The sequence below is a fragment of the Erpetoichthys calabaricus genome, chromosome 1, assembly GCF_900747795.2.
Source record: "Erpetoichthys calabaricus chromosome 1, fErpCal1.3, whole genome shotgun sequence".
NCBI lineage: Eukaryota > Metazoa > Chordata > Cladistia > Polypteriformes > Polypteridae > Erpetoichthys > Erpetoichthys calabaricus.
In genome coordinates this window covers 233,666,828-233,688,763 of record NC_041394.2, presented here as the reverse complement: position 1 = coordinate 233,688,763, position 21,936 = coordinate 233,666,828, and the positions used below count along the sequence as shown (strand labels likewise).

General features: G+C 40.4%; 1 protein-coding gene across 1 annotated transcript in view; it reads left to right on the top strand.

The window, feature by feature from the left end:
- Window positions 1-21,936, top strand: part of slc13a1 (solute carrier family 13 member 1) — a 61,870-nt gene that overhangs the window by 28,392 nt on the left and 11,542 nt on the right. The window contains exons 8-11 of the mRNA XM_028812563.2: window positions 5,010-5,129; window positions 5,677-5,775; window positions 5,859-5,960; window positions 17,143-17,246. Coding sequence (XP_028668396.2) covers window positions 5,010-5,129; window positions 5,677-5,775; window positions 5,859-5,960; window positions 17,143-17,246 — 425 coding nt within the window. The remainder of the gene's footprint in view (window positions 1-5,009; window positions 5,130-5,676; window positions 5,776-5,858; window positions 5,961-17,142; window positions 17,247-21,936) is intronic.

Genomic DNA, 21,936 nt, shown 5'->3' with positions numbered 1-21,936 from the left:
AGGTAAAGCTGCTGTTAATGGATTAAGCCCAGAATCTTCATGCACTGAAGAACATCCCAAGGTATCTCTTCCAGTAATATGAATGTCAAATCAGAAGGCATGGGTGTCTTGTGAAATTTTTGAGGATTGCTTCTTCAACCACTTTGTACCAGCATTGGAGAAGTATTGTAAGGAGAAGGGCATTCCATTTAACATTCTTCTTATTTTAGACAACTCTCCTGGCTACCCTACAAACATCATCAACTTTCATCTCAATGTCACCGTCATTTACCTCCCTCCCAACAACCACCTCTCTTCTGCAACCAATGGACGAGGGGATCATTGCCATATTCATGTGCCACTACATGAGACGTACACTGCATCAGGTTGTAACTGCAACACAACTGGATGACAGTGTCACACTCTGTGACTTTGGGACAACAGCATAATGAACATAAGATCTGAGAACAGGTATGAACAGTGTTTGGAAGAAGCTGTGCCCTCAATTTGTTAAAAAATTCAAGGACTTTGATGAGGTTAATACGGACTTGGTGATGTTGAAAACTCAGCTGCAAATAGAGTTGGAGGAGGAAGATTTAATTTCATTATTTGAGACAGAGAAGCAGTCCTTGACAAACTATGAATTGATGGAGCTTCACGAACAGCCACACCAAGAGGTAGAAAAATCCAGAGGTATAGCCATGTCGCTTCACCATCAGTAAAATGCAGCATGCCTTTCTGCACATCAGGAAAGGTCTTGCATTGTTTGAAGAGATGGATGTCAGTGCTCAGTGTTTCACAAAGATTATGGGGGAATTGTCACAACATGTTTGCTCCATATAAGCTCATCCTAGACGAAAAGATGAGCAAGAGCCTTCAGGTCATTCTGGACCAGTCTTTGTAGCGCATCAATACTAATCCTCAATCGTCTGCTACTGATAAGAATCAACTGTCAACAACTCCAACAACTTCAGCATCTTCAATATATAACGTCCTCCTCCTCTAAATTCCACGTCATCCCCAGCGAGTGAAATCATGTAAAAAAATATATATATCTTTGGTTTTGTTTATTCTTTAATTTAGCATTAATAAAGTTTATACATTTAAGGGAAATACTTATTAGGTGTTTATAGGGAGTCTAAATCATTTATAGTGGGTTTCTATGTTAAGCCATTTTTCAACTTAAGTCGTGCCTTTTGGAACCAATTACTGACATTGGGTGAGGTATTACTGTAAATAGTTACAAATGTAACACACCCATGATGAAGATGGTAAGTGTGAGTACAACTCAAAATTATACACAGCCTATGGAGGATTATCAAAAGGTATTTTGTTCAAGGATATTGTGGCTGACAAAAAATACTTTATGTTTGGAGATGCAGACTTTACATAGTATATACATAAGGCAGAAAAGACCAAAAGTATGGGTTTGGGATGATTAAACTCCCTGCCTTTCTAAGGTTTCATGCTCTAAAAAGTTTTGTTCCACCACCATTTATAAGGACTTATCACCAGCAGTCAAATATTTGTCATTATGGACTGTAACACCTAACTAAATCATATCACAAGTAGTGAAAGTGCCATGTTGAAGCAGCTTACCATTACCATAGCACTACAGACTTTGAAAATTAAATATCAGGAAGTCCAAACATTGTCAGTTGTGAAAAAACATAAGCATACTATACAGATAATAAATTATACAAAAACCTTGAAATAAGAGATGCGGAGAAGTTGTTAAAATCCTGAAAAGGAAAAGAGAAATTCAGTATGGCACATGTGTTTGTGTTTACCTAGAAAACACACCTTACAGCAGTGTTTATAAAAAATACTGTTGTTGAATTCTTCATTTAATTTTTCAATTGTTGGACCTAGAAGACAGTCATTTCTCAAGCTTTTCTCATTAACAACAGCAAATTTCAGTTGAACTTTTACATATTTTGTGATGGCAACTTAACAGCCAAGACAGTAACTGCAAGTCTACGAGGACTTTGCTTTTAGATGGAAGTAAGGGAATGGGAAATGAGAGGCTTTCAGAAAGAGGAGCTAAAGAGTAGTCTTTATTTAAGCAAAGGGAAGTCTTCCAAATCAATTACCAAATCAAAAAATGTCCAGTAGTGACTAGTAGTCCCTGTGGAGTTCATCTTACAGTAGGTTCAGTGAAATCACGGAAATGTTCGGGAAGTTTGCCAAACTTTACAAAATGCATTGATGCCAAATGGAAAGCAGGAAGTGAACTAATTTTGAGTGGCTTATAATGGCGCAGAGGAGTGTCTCTGAGGACTAGGGAAGCAATTGCCAACTCTGTTGGACATATTATTGTGGGCAAAAATGTGATTTGAGGTGAAGTAGCATTGCTAATCACTGTACCGCCGTGCCTCAAAGAACAAAAGAACGATAACCACAAACAAAATAAAACAAAGGGCCACAAACTAGCAATCAGTAAAAAATATATATATATATATATATTATATATATATATATATATATATATATTGTGGCAAAGGTGCTATATAGGCATTGACCCGACACAGACTGACATCTGAGGCACAGGTAAAAATAAACACAAAGATTTTATTCTTGTCTTCAGCCATGGGGCATGTCTTCCCCATGTCCCACAGGCCCTACACAGTCCCAAAAACACCCAAAAACACACTCTTCTTCTTCCTCCACTCCTCCCAGGCAGCTTTGTCTTCCTCCTCCCGACTCCGGCGCCCTGATTAGTGGTCACAGGCTCGTTTTATAGCCCTCCTGGAAGTGCTCTAGGTGGTAATTGGCCTAATTAGGCTGCACGTCCGGGTATGGCTGCATTCCAGCCCACACGGGCTCATTAAGATGTGCAGCTCCTCTGGGTGGTGGCCATGGAGCCCAACAGGTCTGAGCCCAAAACTCCCATGCCTGAGGCCCCGATGTAACCCAGGATGGCTGCCACCACACATTCCGGTGGAAGTAGTGTGCATCCCATGACTGCTCCCCCAGTCCCAGTATCAAAGGGGTATCCCGGCTGTCCGTCACAATAAATATATATTATATATATATATATATATATATAGTAAGATGTTAGGGGTCACTGTCACCCCTTTAACCCCAACAGACAGATACACTGGACGCAGGTTAAGAGCTTATGTTAAGAAGATATTTTAATCTTTTTCTTCCTGTTATAGTGCAGAGAAGCACCCCTGCCAAAATAGAGAGGCAATACAACTATGTTAATCAAAATTATACACTATTCTCTCCTCCACACCTCCCAGAAAGCTCTGTCCTACTCCTCTCGACTCTGGCTCGCAAGCAGTCCTTTTCTTCAGCCCGGAAGTACATTGGGGATTCCGTCCTTGTGACATGGGTGTATGTCTGGGTTATGGATGAGACATGGCTCCTCCAGTCCTCTCACAGCTCCTCCTGGCAGTACCCACGGTACCCAAAAGGGCAGAGAAACCAAACTTCAAGTCCCAGGATGCCCTGTGGGAATCCAGGGCACCATTACACTCCAGGGGAGCTGCCATCTAGCATTTTGGGGGAGGCAGTGTCCAAAAGTAGCTGCCTCCCCCCATCCTTCCATTCTAAGGGCATCCCGGCCCAGTTGAGATGCTGGTTGTCTATCACAATATATATATATATATATATATATATATATATATATATATATTTATATATATATATACTAGACATTAAGCCTGTTACAATAACGGGCGCTAGAATAGTAGTGCATAAACATTAGTAGGAACAGTCTATATTAAATGGCAAAGGACCGTCTATTTTCTGTTACAGTAATACTGGCTTGTATGTGGCTGTAATATGCGTCACTGTATTGTGTGCCTTTAATTTTCTCTCACAGTAATACGTCTCTCCAGCAAGTATTTTAATCTGTGCTGGCGTGCAGCTGATTATTGTATGTATGGTGTCTCCCCAGCAATGGATTTTATGTGCGCGAAAATAAATCTACTTTTAAAAGTCATCCTATTGTAATATCATGAAAATTCATATATTTAGGAAAACACTTTACACTTTACCGGGCCAAGTTTGTTAATCGCAAATCTGACATCCTCAAAGTGAACACTTGCACAACAACAAACACTAATCCCACTTCTTTGGGGAAGCTGGTCTCCGCATCTCAGTACCCGATTGGATTTTTCGTGCATTATTTTTAGGTCTTACCTCATTTACCGAAATCGGCTGCGCGATATTTTATAGGTCCCGCCCTCTCTGTCTTGTGTGCCACATCAGGCGGCCTTTGAAGCATCGCACCGTGCTCCGCGCATGCGCACTTCACCAGAAGACACACACACATGGACGCACACAGGGATTTTATTAAAGAAGATATATATATATATATATATATATATATATATATATATATATATATATATATATAGTATGTGATTGAGCTGACAGAGTTCCAGTCTGTAGACAAACATTAGCCATGTGATGAAGCAATGGGTGACTTGCTCACTCGATCATTTGAAGTCACAGCACTAGGTGCAGCTGCACATCTTTTCTGTTTCTGATATCCTTCCATAAAGAAGATAGAAATGCCTTGTAAACAGAACAAAATCTTTCATTATTGTTATTATCTCACTGGGTCACATGTGTTTAATTTCAGGGGAGGGGAGGGCTCTTTTAAAGCTAGTTTTGGATGGTAGCTCCAGCACATGGCTAATTATGCATGCAAATTAGCCATATGGTTCTCAGCATAGAGCTTAGTGTTATATATGCAGTGGCACTGCATATAGTACTGTCATTATGGTCAGCTAATGTACACCTCTAATGAAAATACTGTAAAGTCTTCCCTTTCTTTTTAGGTAAACTTCACATGCCTGCTAATGCTCACTGCCTTCTTCTATAGTGATGACATCAGGCATTTAATTGACATTGGCTCACATAGTCTGAAATGAGCAGTTTTAGTGCCAGATAAATAAGAATAGACATTAAAGAGTTTGTGACACATGTTCCAAAGAAAACTGAATTATATCTTTTCTATGTATGAAAAGTACATTTTTAAATATTATTTTTCCATGCTGTTTGTCTTTTACCAGCCGCTACCCAGATTGCCACTGTATAAACTTTGGATCCTGGTTCCTTTTGTGTTTCCCAATAAGCATAATCATTCTAATTCTGTCATGGGTTTGGCTGCACTGGCTTTTCCTTGGATTCAAGTAAGTATCTGTGTGAATTTTCTCTGAAGAGTAAAAAGCATGGGTTTGATTTCTTTATGGAGATTTTTCCTTTTTATATCTGTGTTTTAATACCTTAATGGAACTAGAGTGAAGTGCTAAATTTTCCACAAAAGTAAGAAATATATTGTGTATACAATATTTGCTTTTTATTTACTACATTTTTAAATCCATTTATTAATTTTCAGACCATAGCTTTTATGGTCAATAGTCATAGCATTGAAATCCGGTCTAATCAAGATGCCAGATCATCACCAAGTAGAAATAATCACCATACGTAGGACCAATTTAATACGCTCACTTGAGCCGAATTGCATGTTTGTGCACTGTGTGGGAAAAAGCTGTCCCCCATCATAGAAACATTTACACAGAAATTTTCAAACATTGGAATAACACACACACAGGCAGGAACAATATAATCACTGCACCATCATGAATCAGACATTCAAAACTGCTAAACGAATGCCAATGAAACACCCAATGTCTATAGTTAATGAATGTATTACTAGGATTTTCTTTCAATTAATAGTTTTACTGGAATGTGCAACTGTTCCAAAGAGAAAACAGTGCGGGAGCAAGCATCTGCTCGAGTCATCAAAGAAGAATATAAGGCACTGGGCCCAATGAGGTAGGCAATATAATAAATCAAAGATATCTGGCATAAAATGAGAAGTCTACATTTTATTATATTTCTCTGTTTTTGGGTTGCAGTTATCAGGAAATTGTTACACTTGTCATATTTATCCTTATGGCACTGCTTTGGTTTACAAGAGACCCAGGATTTATACCTGGATGGGCATCCCTGTTCCCTGAGTAAGTTCAATAACGTTCTCATTGGAGATCTTGCTTTTATTTCAATGAATAATTTTCAAGTTTTAAAAGTTTTTTTATATAGTTAATTCATTTCCATTAATGTACCCATTCATACATTTATCTATTTTCTGTCCATTACAGAATTATTAAATGTTGACAATTTTGTAATAACGTGAAATCTTATAAACAACACTAACAGAAATAAATTTAAATGTGAAGTTAGGTATTTTTCAAGCATCTAATGGTTATGAAATTGACCTAGCAAACCTAAAGTTATGATTTCGAAAACCACTTCTAACATGAAATGTAAACTGCGTAAAACTGACTGAGCAATACTGTATATTTACATCTTACATGTTACCATTTCCTGATATACTGTAACTGTATACAGCAAAGGTTCTTAGAAACTTGGAGTCTATACTAGAAATATTGGCTAGAAGACATGCTTCGTGAAGATGTTATTCCATTGTAACTTGGGTAAAGCACAGAGTAACACTTTAGGGTTTACAAGAAAATTCACACAAGCACGTGAAGAATGTATTGACCCCAGGCATAGAGCCCAAGACTACAAAAATTCATAGACATATTCACCTCATTAACATATTCACCTCTAAAAAATGTGATAAATATTCTGAGGTGTGAGTGTGTTAAATTATTTGTGGGCTATTGGAAAATGATGATTATTCATTTTCTATTTATATGTTTTGTGTCAATTTTTCATTTATACAGTATGAGCTTAACAAATCAAAATTCTTGCAACTTATAACATTATATTGCTAATAAAGTATTTACTAAAAAGTGGTATAACGCTACACTGCTGGCTCCATTTACAGACCTGCATTTACAAAACTTTGGAATCAGGATCACTGCACTTTAGGAGGAAGTGGCTAGCTTGTGTTGTAGTAAAGAACTGATAGACCATACCCAGGTGTCCTTCATGAGACGTTCGCTATGCCAGGCTGTAACTGCAACAGAAGTGCTTTGGCAAGAGCCTACAGACCAAAGAGGTAGAAACAGATCCCAGGTTCAGCATGGGGCTTAAGAGCAATATAGAAGATGCAAACTATCCAGGGACAACAACCTCAAAGCTGGAGGTGTCCAACTATTTTTCCAGAAAACTTGCAGAGTTTCCTGATAACTTTAAGGTTATAGGTAGGGATAAGGAAACCCAAAGGGTTACCTCAAAACCAGTCCCCAGAAAGAGAAGTAGTGATGGTTGAGAACTCAGTCTTTAGGGGGAGTGAGGTTTAGATATGCCTGTGGGAAGCAAAGTTATGTACGGTGTGCCTTCCTAGTGCATGGGTGAGAGACCTACCTGGACAGGTGGATACATTCCTGGCCAGAGTAAGGGTTGATGATGGAACAAAAAGGCAAGTGTTTTGTCAAGATGTAAAATTGCAAGCCAAAAGGAAAATAGCAGTATAGATCATGGAAAGAAATAAGTAAAGTACACAAAAAATAAAAGGGGGTCAAAACTCAGATCATTTAAAAAGTAACTAAAGAAATTTATCAAAACCTAAACCAAAATTTAATTTCAAAGCATGAAAATTTTTGTTGAAAACATTCTAAAACTTCATAATCATAACAACAGGCCGCTAGTTCTATGATCCAAATTTAGACTTAGGTGCCAAGTTAAGGGGCAGAACTGACAAGGTGGTCATGTATGAAGTTCCATCTGTGTCACTTGCCAGTACAGGTAGGATTGAGAAGATCAGAATGTTCTTCAATTCTTGGTGTAGGATTGAAAGGCATAGTTTCATGAATAAAAAATTGCAGTCTAAGTAATATGGTTAATGAATGATTTATAATTTAGCTCTGCATCCATACTGATGGCTACATTTTTTACACCAGTCTTGATTCATAAAGCTAGATGATCAGGTTTTTCTGTAAGAACCTCCATTTTTTTCTACTCTAACTTGTTTTTCCTTCCTTACTTTAAGGAAATTACTGCTCATAAATTCTGCAGTACAAGTAAGACATATAATCAGGGAGTTGTGAGCATCAGGCATACCTGGCACGATTGAAAGGTATAGCTGTGTGTCATCCTCATAGTGATGGTACTTTATCTTCTTTCTAGAAATGATATGACCTAATGGGAGTGTGTAAAGTGAGAATAATAAGGAGCTTAGGACTGATTCCTGAGGTACACTTTAGAGGAGGAATCTGTGATACTGACTGGAGAAAAGTCTGGAAAATTCTGGAATGTTTAAAACACTAAATATGGAAGTGCCTTGGCTTGGTCATTTACCTATGTTTGCATGTTCTTTTCCAGTTACACCAGCTTCTCACAATATCCCAAAGACATGAATGTTAGTTTGACAGTGTCTCTAAATTAATGTAGGCTTATTGTGTGTGTGTCTGATGGTGATGAATGTGTTTTTGCTCCTGTCTCTGACTCATCTTAATGCTATAAGGAAATAACTGGATTCAGAAAATGAAAAAAGGTGGAAAAAATTACAAGCTCTGCTGAAGTAAAAAGAGCATTTATACAGCAGTCAAAGATTCAGGGAAGCAAGTGGGCAATAAAGCAGCACCTAAAATGACTGTCAGGGCACGACATACAAAGCAGTCAAGTCATTTGAGTCTGGAATTTACAAAGTGAATGTGAGACACTATCTCTTCGACTTCAAAAGAAAATTGATGAAGGGGTCTGGGAAGGGGTGCTAATCTGCAGAAATGTGATAGGGCCTCAGTGCAGCAGCCGCTGTAATTAAATATTTCAAACATGCAGTGATAAAACGTTTGAAGCTAAACCTTGTTTGTTAATATTTAATGGAAATGCATAAGCGACTTATGTGCCTTTTAATGAAGATGAAAATGCCATTTCAAGCAAGTGGTTATGAATGGACATTTTTATCTTGAAATATCAAACAGGGCCATCTGGCCAGAGTAGGGGGATGCATCTTAAATGTTCTCTTTTGTTGATTTATTAATTGAGCAATGCATGTACTTTTATGGATTTTTAAAGCTAGTTTTGGAGGCAGAATTTGCTTTTATTGGTTTGAAAAGAATAATTGTTTATTTAGATTACTGTCTTACTCGTAGATGTTAAAGTTATACCGTTTGTCTCTTCTGTGGTCATGTTTAAAATTTATAATGCCTCTGACGCAATTACTGCCTGCCCACTTACATACAGCAAGGCGCAGTAGCTGTGGGATCAGGATTTATACCACAAGTTTGCTGGTTAAGCCATTACCTCACTATTAATTCCACCAGGTATAACCATATGGACAACAGAGGGAATGCCTAGGGGCATGAGGACCTGGGATGGCAGTCACACCAAAAAACCTAAGCACTAAACTCTCACTTCTCTTGAGTCACAAGTATACCGATGAATGAATCTGCTAATCTGTTTTGTGTTTTCACAAATGGGATCACAAAAACAATTAAAAAAAAAAAAACCTTGTAAAAAAATAAAATAACTGTTGTAGACAGACTTGTCAGACACAGATTCAAGATTTGGTGAACCACCTTGGTAACCCCATTTTAATGGCTCAAACTAAAAAGGAAGAAAATTACAATGAAAAATATCTGCCTCTGCTGTTAACAATAAGCAAAAATATTTAGGTTAAGAACAGTCCCCCTTCTCTCATTCTCCTGTGCTCTTTCAAGGGTCAAACTAAAGAGGTTAACTTTAGTCAGGACAGGATTATACACATACAGTATGCAGTATATCTCTGGATCTGGAAGGAGCATGGCTGTGGAGGTTTGTGGGATGTGGGCAGGCGCTGTGTGGCTGCCGTCCTTCAGAGCTGCGGATGGAAAGAGAAGGTTGTAAGCGACAGTGCCCCCTCTTATCCCCCAGGTAGTAGTGCTTTACCCTCTCAGAGCCTTGAAGAAACCCCCTATGCACACCTGTGTGACACAATTAAGTTTCCATTTATGTGATGACTTATTAGGCAGCTGCACCAAAAATTATAAAATACCAGACTCTTGCCTCACACGCATCCTAAGCACCTTGATGGCTGCTTCTGTTTTCACAAGCAGGATTACAAAAAATTAACAACTAAATAAAATAATCTTTAAGTTCCCAGGTCAGGCGTTAGCTTATTGGTGTGCTAGAAATGCAGGCCTGAATGTGCCAGAAATCATTCAATTTTTTTTCTTTGAAAAGATAAAGTCTCAAAAAAAATCAGGATTTAGCATTAGCAGTGAAGAAGCTAATGTTAGCTTGGCCAGGTCTGAGGAGAAGGCCAATTTTATGGCAGTCTCAAGTGGGAGGATACAACCACCCAGAAGTGAGACGCTAATATTATTGAGTCCAATGATAATAAAAGTGACGGAAGCCAGGCCCTGCCTGATGATTGGCAGCAGAAATTTTATAGCATCTCTGTAGCCCCTGCATTATGGTGGAGGGGTTTGCGTGTCCCAATGATCCTAGGAGCTCTGTTGTCCTGGGCTTTATACCCCTGGTAGGGCCACCCAAGGCAAACTGGTCCTAGGTGAGGGATGAGACAAAGAGTGGTTCAACAAACCTCCAATGATGAATCAAAACTTTGGACGACGTTTTCCCTTGCCCCGATGTGGGTCACCGGGGCCCTCCTCTGGAGCCAGGCCTGGAGGTGGGGCTCGATGGCGAGCGCCTGGTGGCCAGGCCTTCACCCATGGGGCTCGGCCGGGCACAGCCCAAAGAGGTAACGTGGGTCACCCTTCCCATGGGCTCACCACCTATGGGAGGGGCCAAGGAGGTCGGGTGCAGTGTGAGTTGGGTGGTAGCCGAAGGCGGGGACTGATCCTCGGCTACAGAAAGTGACTCTTGGGACGTGGAATGTCACCTCTCTGAAGGGGAAGGAGCCTGAGCTAGTGCGTGAGGTTGAGAGGTTCCGGCTAGATACAGTCTGGATCACCTCAACGCACAGCTTGTACTCTGGAACCAATCTCCTTGAGAGGGGCTAGACTCTGTACCACTCTGGAGTTGCACCCAGTGAGAGGCGCCAAGCAGGTGTGGGCATACTTATTGCCCCCCGACTTGGAGCCTGTTCATTGGGGTTTACCCCGGTGGACGAGAGGGTAGCCTCCCTCCGCCTTCGGGTAGGGGGACGGGTCCTAAGTGTTGTTTGTGTGTATGCGCCGAACAGCAGTTTGGAGTACCCACCCTTTTTGGAGTCCCTGGAGGGGGTGCTAGAGGGCATACCTTCTGGGGACTCCCTTGTTCTGCTGGGAGACTTCAATGCTCATGTGGGCAATGACAGTGAGACCTGGAAGGGCGTGATTGGAAGGAATGGCCCCCCTGATTTGTGTTTTGTTATTGGACTTCTGTGCTCGTCACGGATTGTCCATAACGAACACCATGTTCAAGCATAGGGGTGTTCATATGTGCACTTGGCACCAGGACACCCTAGGCCTCGATGATCGACTTTGTGGTCATGTCGTTGGACCTGCGGCCACATGTCTTGGACACTCGGGTGAAGAGAGGGGCGGAGCTGTCAACTGATCACCACCTGGTGGTGAGTAGGCTTCGATGGTGGGGGAGGATGCCGGTCAGGCCTGGTAGGCCCAAACGTGTTGTGAGGGTCTGGTGGGAACATCTGTAAGAGTCCCCTATCAGAAGTAGCTTCAACTCCCACCTCCGGCAGAACTTCGACCACATCCCGAGGGAGGTGGGGGACATTGAGTCCGAATGGGCCATGTTCCGTGCCTCTATTGTTGAGGCGGCTGACCGGAGCTGTGGCCGTAAGGTGGTCAGTGCCTGTCGTGGCGGTAATCCCCAAACCCGTTGGTGGACACTGGCGATGAGGGATGCCATCAAGCTGAAGAAGGAGTCCTACAGGACCTTTTTGTCCTGTGGGACTCTGGAGGCAGCTGATAGGTACCGGCAGGCCAAGCGGAATGCAGCTTTGGTGGTTGCTGAGGCAAAAACTTGGGCGTGGGAGGAGTTTGGGGAGGCCATGGAGAACGACTTTCGGACGGCTTCAAGGAGATTCTGGTCCACCATCCAGCGTCTCAGGAGGGGGAAGCAGTGCAGTGTCAACACTGTATATGGTGGGGATGGTGCACTGCTGACCTCGACTCGGGACGTTGTGGGTCGGTGTGGGGAGTACTTCGAAGACCTCCTCAATCCAACTAACATGCCTTCCAATGAGGAAGCAGAGCCTGGGGACTCGGAGGTGGGCTCCCCCATCTCTGGGACTAAGGTCACCAAGGTGGTCAAAAGACTCCTTGGTAGCAGGGCCCCGGGGGTGGATGAGATACGCCGGATAGTCGAACCTCGGATTCAGGAGGAACAGTGTGGTTTTTGTTCTGGTTGTGGAACAGTGGACCAGCTCTACACCCTTAGCAGGGTCCTGGAGGGTGCATGGGAGTTTGCCCAACCAGTCTACATGTGTTTTGTGGACTTGGAAAAGGCGTTCGACCATGTCCCTCAGGGAATCCTGTTGGGGGGGACTCCAAGAGTATGGGGTACTGGATCCCCTGGTAATGACTGTTCGGTCCCTGTACAATCGATGTCAGAGCTTGGTCAGCATTGCTGGCAGTAAGTCGAACCCATTTCCAGTGAGAGTTGGACTCCGCCAGGGCTGCCCTTTGTCACCGATTCTGTTCATAACTTTTATGGACAGAATTTCTAGGCGCAGCCAGGGCGTTGAGGGGGTCCGGTTTGGTGGACTCAGGATTGGGTCACTGCTTTTTGCAGATGATGTTGTCATGTTTGCTTCTTCAGTCCGTGATCTTCAGCTCTCTCTGGATCGGTTCGCAGCTGAGTGTGAAGCGGCTGGGATGGGAAACAGCACCTCCAAATCCGAGACCATGGTCCTCAGCCGAAAAAGGGTGGAATGCCCTCTCAGGGTTGGGAGCGAGATCCTGCCCCAAGTGGAGGAGTTCAAGTATCTCGGGATCTTGTTCACAAGTGAAGGAAGAATGGAGTGTGAGATTGACAGGTGGATCGGTGCAGCATCCGCAGTGATGCGGGCTCTGCATTGGTCTGTCGTGGTGAAAAAGGAGCTGAGCCATAAGGCAAAGCTCTCAATTTACCGGTCGATCTATGTTCCTATCCTCACCTATGGTCATGAGCTATGGGTAGTGACCGAAAGAACAAGATCGCAAATACAAGCAGCTGAAATGAGTTTCCTCCGTAGGGTGTCTGGGCTTTCCCTTAAAGATAGGGTGAGAAGCTCAGTCATCTGGGAGGGACTCAGAGTAGAGCCGCTGCTCCTCCGCATCGAGAGGAGTCAGATGAGGTGCCTAGGACATCTGATAAAGGATGCCTCCTGGACGCCTCCCTGGTGAGGTGTTCCAGGCACGTCTAACCGGGAGGAGGCCCCGGGGAAGACCCAGGACACGCTGGAGGGACTATGTCTCTCGGCTGGCCTGGGAATGCCTTGGGATTCTCCCGGAAGAGCTAGAAGAAGTGGCTGGGGAGAGGGAAGTCTGGGCATCTCTGCTCAAGCTGCTGCCCCCGCGACCCAATCTCGGATAAGCGGAAGAGGATGGATGGATGGATGGGTACAGATCAAATGAGAGAAGTGGCAAACGTTTTCATTTTTTAAAAAAGCTGTTTTGGCTTTTGCCTATTGTTCTATTTCTTGTCTGTTCAGATTTATAGATTATCCTGGTTTTGTATTGATAGCTAAAAGGCAGGGACATATCTGGACATAATTACATGGGGGGTGAGAAAGTACATGAATTAAAATTAGTGTGATTAATGAACTGTAATAAAAAATATTTTTCCTCTGGGTGTTCCGGTTTCCTCCCACAGTCCAAAGACATGCAGGTTAGCTGCATTGGCGATTCTAAATTGTCCCTAGTGTGTGCTTGGTGTGTGGGGGTGTGTGTGTGGGTGCCCTGGCCAGGGTTTGTTTCCTGCCTCGCGCCCTGTGTTGGCTGGGATTGGCTCCAGCAGACCCCCGTGACCCTGTAGTTAGGGTATAGCGGGTTGGATAATGGATGGATGGATGGATAAAATGTATTTTGGGAGTTCAAAACCAGACAAACAGACCCTAGGGCCATGCATGTTCTAAAATGTAGATTTGCTATATTATGGACTGTAAGAGTTGAATGATGTGGTAATTGTTAAGCATTTTGTTCAGATTTTATTTTCCTTGTTTAGGACATATAAATTTAATGGGTTACGCCTACAGTATGTCTTATTTTGATTGTTGTCCTAACTTATGCTGTGGATTTCCCAATTTTGTAAATTTATGTAGGTAGGAAAATCAGAAAGATTGTGATTCACAAAACTTATTATACAATTATGAATGATTCCACAGATTGTAATAGTAGCTCACTCCTATGGAACATTCATTTCTCTCTATTATAAAAAAAATCTTGGGAGGAAGACTAGGGAGATGAGATGTGATCTTCTCGAAAGACAATTTGACGTCCCGCGAGAGACACTTTAATGTCACGCGAGACAAGGCAGTGAGACAACATTTAAAACAAGTTCACGGACATCTAACCTAGCAATTGTTGTAATGCTTTTGGCAGACACACTTCATGTGCTCCCAGCTCTTAAAACAACGACAAGCAACAAGCAGAACACGCAGCTCACTAGCAGCAGCAGCAACAAGCCAGCAGATGATCCGACCGCTTCTCCTTAGCGTGTGTTCAGCGCCCCCTTTCACAACGCGAGCGGCAGAGACGCAACGTGACAAAAGGACAGCTGCTGTACAGGCTTTTAAATGATTGACACAAAGTGCGACAAGCAGAATACGCAGCAAAGGCAGCAGCTGATCCAATGGCATCTCCTTAGCATGCATTTAGCCACCCCCCCTTCACAATGTGAGCAGCGTTATATGTCCTGTGAGAAAGAGATGTAACCACGCCCAGGGCCAGAAATTAAGGACAAGTATTGTTTTTACAAAAATTTTAAAGTAAAAGTGAAAATAATGCATATGTAAAAATTCCCATGAAAATAACAATCTCTTTAAATTGTATACAGTAATCCCTCGCTATATCGCGCTTCGCCTTTCGCAGCTTCACTCCATCGTGGATTTTATATGTAAGCATATTTAAATATATATCGCGGATTTTTTGCTGGTTCGCGGATTTCTGCGGACAGTGAGTCTTTTAATTTCTGGTACATGCTTCCTCAGTTGGTTTGCCCAGTTCATTTCATACAAGGGACGCTATTGGCAGCTGGCTGAGAAGCTACCCAACTTACTTTTCTCTGTCTCTCTTGCGCAGACTTTCTCTGATCCTGACGTAGGGGGATTGAGCAGGGGGGCTGTTCGCACACCTAGACAATACGGACGCTCGTCTAAAAATGCAGAAAGATTATCTTCACGTTGCTATCTTTTGTGCAGCTGCTTCCTGAAATGACATGCTGCATGGTGCTTCGCATACTTAAAAGCTCAAAGGGCACGTATTGATTTTTGCTTGAAAAACAAACTCTGTCTCTCTCTCTCTCTCTCTCTCTCTCTCTCTCTTTGTCTGTTCCTGACGGAGGGGGTGTGAGCTGCCGCCTTCAACAGCTTTGTGCCGCGGTGCTTCGCATACTTAAGCCAAACAGCCCTATTGATTTGTTTGCTTTTCTCTATCTCTGTGACTTTATATGCTCCTGACGGGCACTCCTTTGAAGAGGAAGATATGTTTGCATTCTTTTAATTGTGAGATGGAACTGTCATCTCTGTCTTGTCATGGAGCACAGTTTAAACTTTTGAAAAAGAAACAAATGTTTGTTTGCAGTGTTTGAATAACGTTCCTGTCTCTCTACAACCTCCTGTGTTTCTGCGCAAATCTGTGACCCAAGCATGACAATATAAACATAACCATATAAACATATGGTTTCTACTTCGCGGATTTTCTTATTTCACGGGTGGCTCTGGAACGCAACCCCCGCAATGGAGGAGGGATTACTGTATCCGGTAAACCAAACCCAGGGGTGGGCGAGCGAAGCAAGCTGGGGACGGAACTCTCTAGTAGAATTTAAGAAAAGTTATGCAGGATTCAGGTGTCTGACATTTGGAATTTTGTTTGCCTGACTTATTAAATTGTTTTTGGTGTATAGTACAATGCATGAAGTGGGCCAGTACGCCCCAGTACTGAGAACTGTCACTTCTCCATTTATAACCTTTGTATACTGGCTGTGTTTTTGAGTGAACCAGCATGTATATTCAAGTCCCACACTAAGTTTTTTTGCTCCTTGATCAAATGTTAAAGTATTATGGTGCTTGGAACTTAAAAAGGGACCCATAACGCAACGTCAATTGAATATTATTGTATTGCGCTGCTGGATCTCCCCCACTGCTCTTCAGATGAATAACTGGAGAGTAACTGGTATAGTATTTTCATTTGTGTGTACAGAGTTGTTCTGTTTTGAAATAAAAAAATGTATATAATACTACCTGATTATCTAAGTCACCTTGGGTAAAAGAATCAGGGAAATAATTAATAAAATCCTTTCTCTATTTACACTTGCAAGGCCAGCTTCAATTGAAAGAAAATTATGTATTTATACAGTATGACAACTAAATTGTAGTAATGAAAACGTTTGAACTGAATTGTACAGGAAGTGACTAAATGACTGCGCTTAATGTTGAAACAAGCGCCAATATAAGAGAGCATTAGTGGTTCAGGCCTATCGAGTGGGCGTATGTATTATTTTACTCAAAACACCAAACAGCCAACACTAGCGTACCTAAATAAACTTTGCTGTTGTTTGGACCAGGAGGAAGGACCCCAAAACAGGAACAGTACTTACTTCATCACCTTGTCTCATTCGTGTGAGATAATCTTGCTTGCAGTATGTCATAAACCTAGAGATACTTGACCGACTCCTTTAGATCCCCACTACAACATTCAGTCTCTCTTTTGGTAAAGCAGGCACTACTCATTCTGTCCACCATAATTTTGGCTGTCCCCTTTCAAAAGAACCTTCCAGAAACTATAGAGAAGGCTAGAAAATGCACTGTCATGGTAGCTGGCCCAATCAAAATGCTTAATCTGAGTGCTTTGACAATATTTTAATTGTAGTGATATTCAAACCATATCTGTAAAAAATTGCTTTTGTGTTGTTTAACATACCAGTGTAACAACATATGCCATGAGAAATAAGCAGCAATATTTGTCAATGTTTATTATTTACAATAAAATGCAGTGAAAAATCCTTCTGTGCTCATGTGTATTATCCTAGTTCACTACTGGGATTTATAACAAACACAAAGATTCCTGAACCTCACAAGTCTCAAAACTTCCGACGTTTTGAATTTAATAAGGGATAATAATTCATTCATTTTTATTCTTCTAGCTACAAAGGTTATGCAACTGATTCTACAGCAGCTTTGGTTCTTGGCCTCTTGTTTTTTATCATCCCAGCAAATATGCCAACTAGTCCTTCATCAGGAAAGAAAAGTAAGTATCTGGAATTTATAAAGAGACCTTCAGTGAATATATCTCAAGGGTACCTTCAAATAACATTCAAAAGAAAAAAATAAGTTCAATAAAAATAGGAAATCTTTAAAAAAAAATGAAAAATTATTTTTATTTTGACAGAAATTGATAAAAACATTGTCAACCAGTGCAGCTTCACTTAGTGATATATCCCTAAAAATATAACAATTTAAATTATCTTCCTGCTATTGCTAAATTGAAAACAAAGTTAAATTTAAGCCCCTTTCTCCCTTCAGTGACACTTTCAATGAAATTCTCATTGGACCGCTACTGCCCCCAGGAAGCAATCAGTGGTTCCTGGTGATTAATGATTAAATTCTGAGCTGCCAGCCTCTGTCATTGACCAAGCACAGCTGAAGATGTGGCCTAACAAGACAACACCTGCATCAGTGCTAAAGGCTTCAGCACCAAATCCCGTAATCAGCATTGACAAAGGCTCTTTGAATATAAATGAGACAATAAATTTAAAGAGCAAAGAAAGCTCAACATCAAGGCTGCTCTTCTTTTTTATTGCTGTCATTGGTAAATTTGATAACTTAGTTCTGATTTTACTTTAAATTGGAGTAAAACTTGTGATAGCTACTTCCAAAAAGCAGTCAGTATTATTACAAAGTAGGATATTTAACACTTTTTGACTGTTTTTTTATAATAAATGACAAGATTCTGTCTATGTATATTTGTCTTTTGACAGTAATGTATAATAAAATTCTTTCACCCATCTCATTCCTAAACATGCTTATGCAGTGTATAGTCACAAATAACCATAAACTACCCCACAAGGAATGGACGTGAGGCAGGATCCGATCCTATATGGTGTGCCAGTCCATCCCAGGACACTCATTCACAGTACATAATAATAATAATTAAATAATTCATTAAATTTATATAGCACTTTTCTCAGTACTCAAAGCACTATCCATACATGGAGGAACCCGGAAGCAAACCCACAATCTTCCACGGTCTCCTTACTGCAAAGCAGCAGCACTACCACTGCGCCACCTGTGAGGACAACTAATCTGTCTTAGGGATGTGTGAGGATACACCAAAGAAGAACAGACTGTGGAAATTTAAGACAGCATATTCACATTATATATATAGTGAAAAAGACAAACAGAACAAACGTAAAAAGTTGGAGAATCCACCTCATATAATGTAGTAGCAATTTATAATAACCAAGAGTAATCAGATAAGACGGAGTCTATAATGACTGACTGACAAGTGGAGGGTTTGTTCTTTTATATGTTCTTGGGAGGAAGAGCCAGGACAGGAGGGGAAGTGAGGTCAGAAGGAGGGCGTGTTCTGATCCCGGATGTTGGTGGAGTTTTAGCTGGTCTTTCATTCGGAAGGTCTGTGAAAAAGGGAGAGAAGGTACACGTAAGACTCATCAACAGCTGTCTCTGTTGCTTATCTTCTGCTAAGCCCTTAGACTGTCTTCCATGTGCACATGTGTGACAATATATATATATAAATCTGATAAATCACAATAGTGAATACAGTAGAGTTAAGTGAGGCAAAGTCCATGTACACAACACAATATCCCAGAGTTGGGGCTGCAATGTCCACTTTTTGATGGCTACCCACTTGAACAGGTTGGCTGACATGTTTATGTGAATGACTTATTAACTGCCATCTGTTTAAGTACATTTGGGTGCCATATTGGTTAATACTAATTGAATTGCTGGGTTGAAGAAATTGAACCTGCACATAATGCTCATGGGTATTCACTACACTTGGCTCCCACAAATGTGCATGTTGTATAAACTGCTAACTCTAAATAAAGGGCAGAGGTGTGCACATGCACTGGTTTCCCTAGTAGGACTGGTGCTTGTTCTGCACTGGGATGAGCTCCATTTCAGTGTAATGTTGTCATTAGATAAGGATTGTTTGAAAAATGGATGCATCCAGTATATGAATAAGGTAAAGTTCAATATCTGACTTGGTAGATGCCTGTGTGGAAAATGCTTTTTCTCCCCATATTCACTTGAGATTCTTCCAGAGATATATGATTTCTGCCCCTAGTCTAAGGATATGCTGTCAGATTGATAGGTGACTCTAAGTTGGCCCAGTGTGTGAAATATTTTATGTTTATTGGTGTGTGATTGAGCCAATGTCACATTATGAGTTGGTTTCTCTTTTGTCTTCAGTATTACTGGCCCAGACTATGGATTCCTGCTACCTAACCCAGAAAACACACACAAACACACACATATATATATAGAGAGAGAGAGAGAAAGAGAGAGAGAGAGACAGAAATATTTTTCAGAAAAGACTGAACCCATTGATGAATATTTTCTAAATTCACCACTGTCTTAGCTCCTAATAATGCATGTAGCTGCATCTTTTTCAGGTTCACAAAACTGAGCTGCTACTGAGTTGGCAAGGTAGGATCCAGCATGAGTCAAATAAATAACAAAAGAAATTCCACAGACCAATAAGATTTGTCTTTAAAACGTTTAGTGAAAATTCAAACAGAACAGATCACAAAAGTTTAGGGGAAAAGTTTTAATATACGCAAAGTAAAGGGCAGAAAAAAAGAAAAAAAGTATCTTCTTCTGATTCATTACAGTCTGGGCTTTTTCATGTTAAACTTCAGTTACATTCTAAACTTAAAGTTACATTTCTATGGAGAACTTACATAGGCTACGTTATGGCCCTGCATAGGTTACTAAAAATGACAGTATTTGTGCTGTGTAAGCCATTTGCACATTTCTTTTCAGTATTGCATATCTTATGGGCCATGTGGCTGTACCATTCTTTGTATTATTAATAACACTTTATGCTCATTGTAACAGAAGATAACACTTTATTGGTCACATTGTAACAGAAGATAACACTTTATTGGTCACAGGGCAGTCAGTGTGTATATAAATACTTTTACTAGTTAATAAAGAATAAAGGCAGAATATAGACTAGTCTCTACTCAGAATGATAAGAAATAAATATTCCATATTCCCTTGTAGGGGTTAAAATAGAACCTTTTATTATCTGCTTAGTAATATATAGACAAACATTTTAACATAACTAGGTAAATTCATATTTCAATTTAAAATAAGCTAGCTCAGTATCTCATGGCTTTTACAATGCATATATAGGATCTACACTGCAAAAATTAATAATAATAATAATTCTTTACATTTATATAGCGCTTTTGAAATCTAAGCAAGTGGAAAGTACTTATATTGTGACATTAAATCTTGTTTTCCTTATTGTATGAATTAGTGACTTATTCAAAAATGTATAATTATGATTATTTAGCTTACTTTAAGATTTTTCTTTTGCTAAATTAAAGCAAAACAATTCCCATTTAAAGTTTTTTGTCTAGTTTATGCATTTTTTGTAGTATAGCCATATTTTTCTCTGTCACAGTAGGTTTTCTCATAGTTATTATTAAATGAAACAGGAATTGTTTTTTATGATAATAATAATGTGCATATGCATAGAGATATGCTAGAAAATAATGGATTTTGTAAGTTACTTTTGGGACAATATTATCTCCTTGTTATATTTTTCCTCTATGTATCAGCTACTCTCATTTTTTATCCGTAAGAACAGTTGATTCAATTTGCTTCTAGTTTTTACTAGTCTACTACACATCCATTAACTCACGGGGCTCTCTTGAACTTGAACTAGCACATAAAGCACACACTCACACTCCCTTATGTAATGCCTATTTGGAGTCACTAATCAGCTTAAATCTCACATTTTTGGGGAGTGGGATAATAACCAGCATACATGTGTATTTGACAGAGTGACCGAATGTGGTCTCATAGCCAAGACTCTGCAGCTTTGAGAATACACCACTGCACCACCCTACCATTTTGCAGTATGATGACTTTAAATAAAGCAATAGTATTGTGACTGGTGGGACATCAGTGCATATAAACAGCACAACATGCCTTTCCAAACAGAATCACTTGCAACTGTTTGCTTTAATGCCAATGAAAATTTATACAAACGAATTGGAATACCATCATCAGCTCATCTCTATGCTCTTTGCAGTTATTAAAATCCAAAACTGAGTAAACAGATTATTTTACTTCATAGGGAAAATGTAAAATGTTGTGCTGCTTCACTGAGTCCTAGGCTCACATAATACTATCAAGCTTAATCTCAATTGTGCTTGAATACTTGGCTTGCAGGTCATTTAAATGTTAACACAGATAATTAAGGTAATGCTTACAATTGATTTTATTCTGTTACCTTAGATGCAACCTTTAGGGCAACAGCATTAATAGGAAGCAGGAGTTTCCAGTAGTGGTGACCCAGTCAATTACCTCATTCTCATTTTAGTCATAAAGAATTGAAAACACAAATGCAGTCCTTAGGGCAACTCGAAAACACATTGGTTATACTTTAGTGAAAGCAATAGGATCCTAATGTCTGTTTATGATTAGTGGTGTTCAATGTAGCAGAACACATCTCTTTTAGCTGTTTCTTTCTAATTTTATTTGCAAGATGCTTGATAGAATAAAGCTCCCATTCATATTCCCAACATTACTTTGACATGTATATATGGTTTTACTGTATGCTTATTTAGAATAAGAGCAGTTGTACATTTAAGATCAGTCAAAAAGTATAGACAAAAATTCAATACAAAAAAAAAAAAAAACACTGCAAATAAAGACCTATTTGACTTGTGATCCCACTTGGC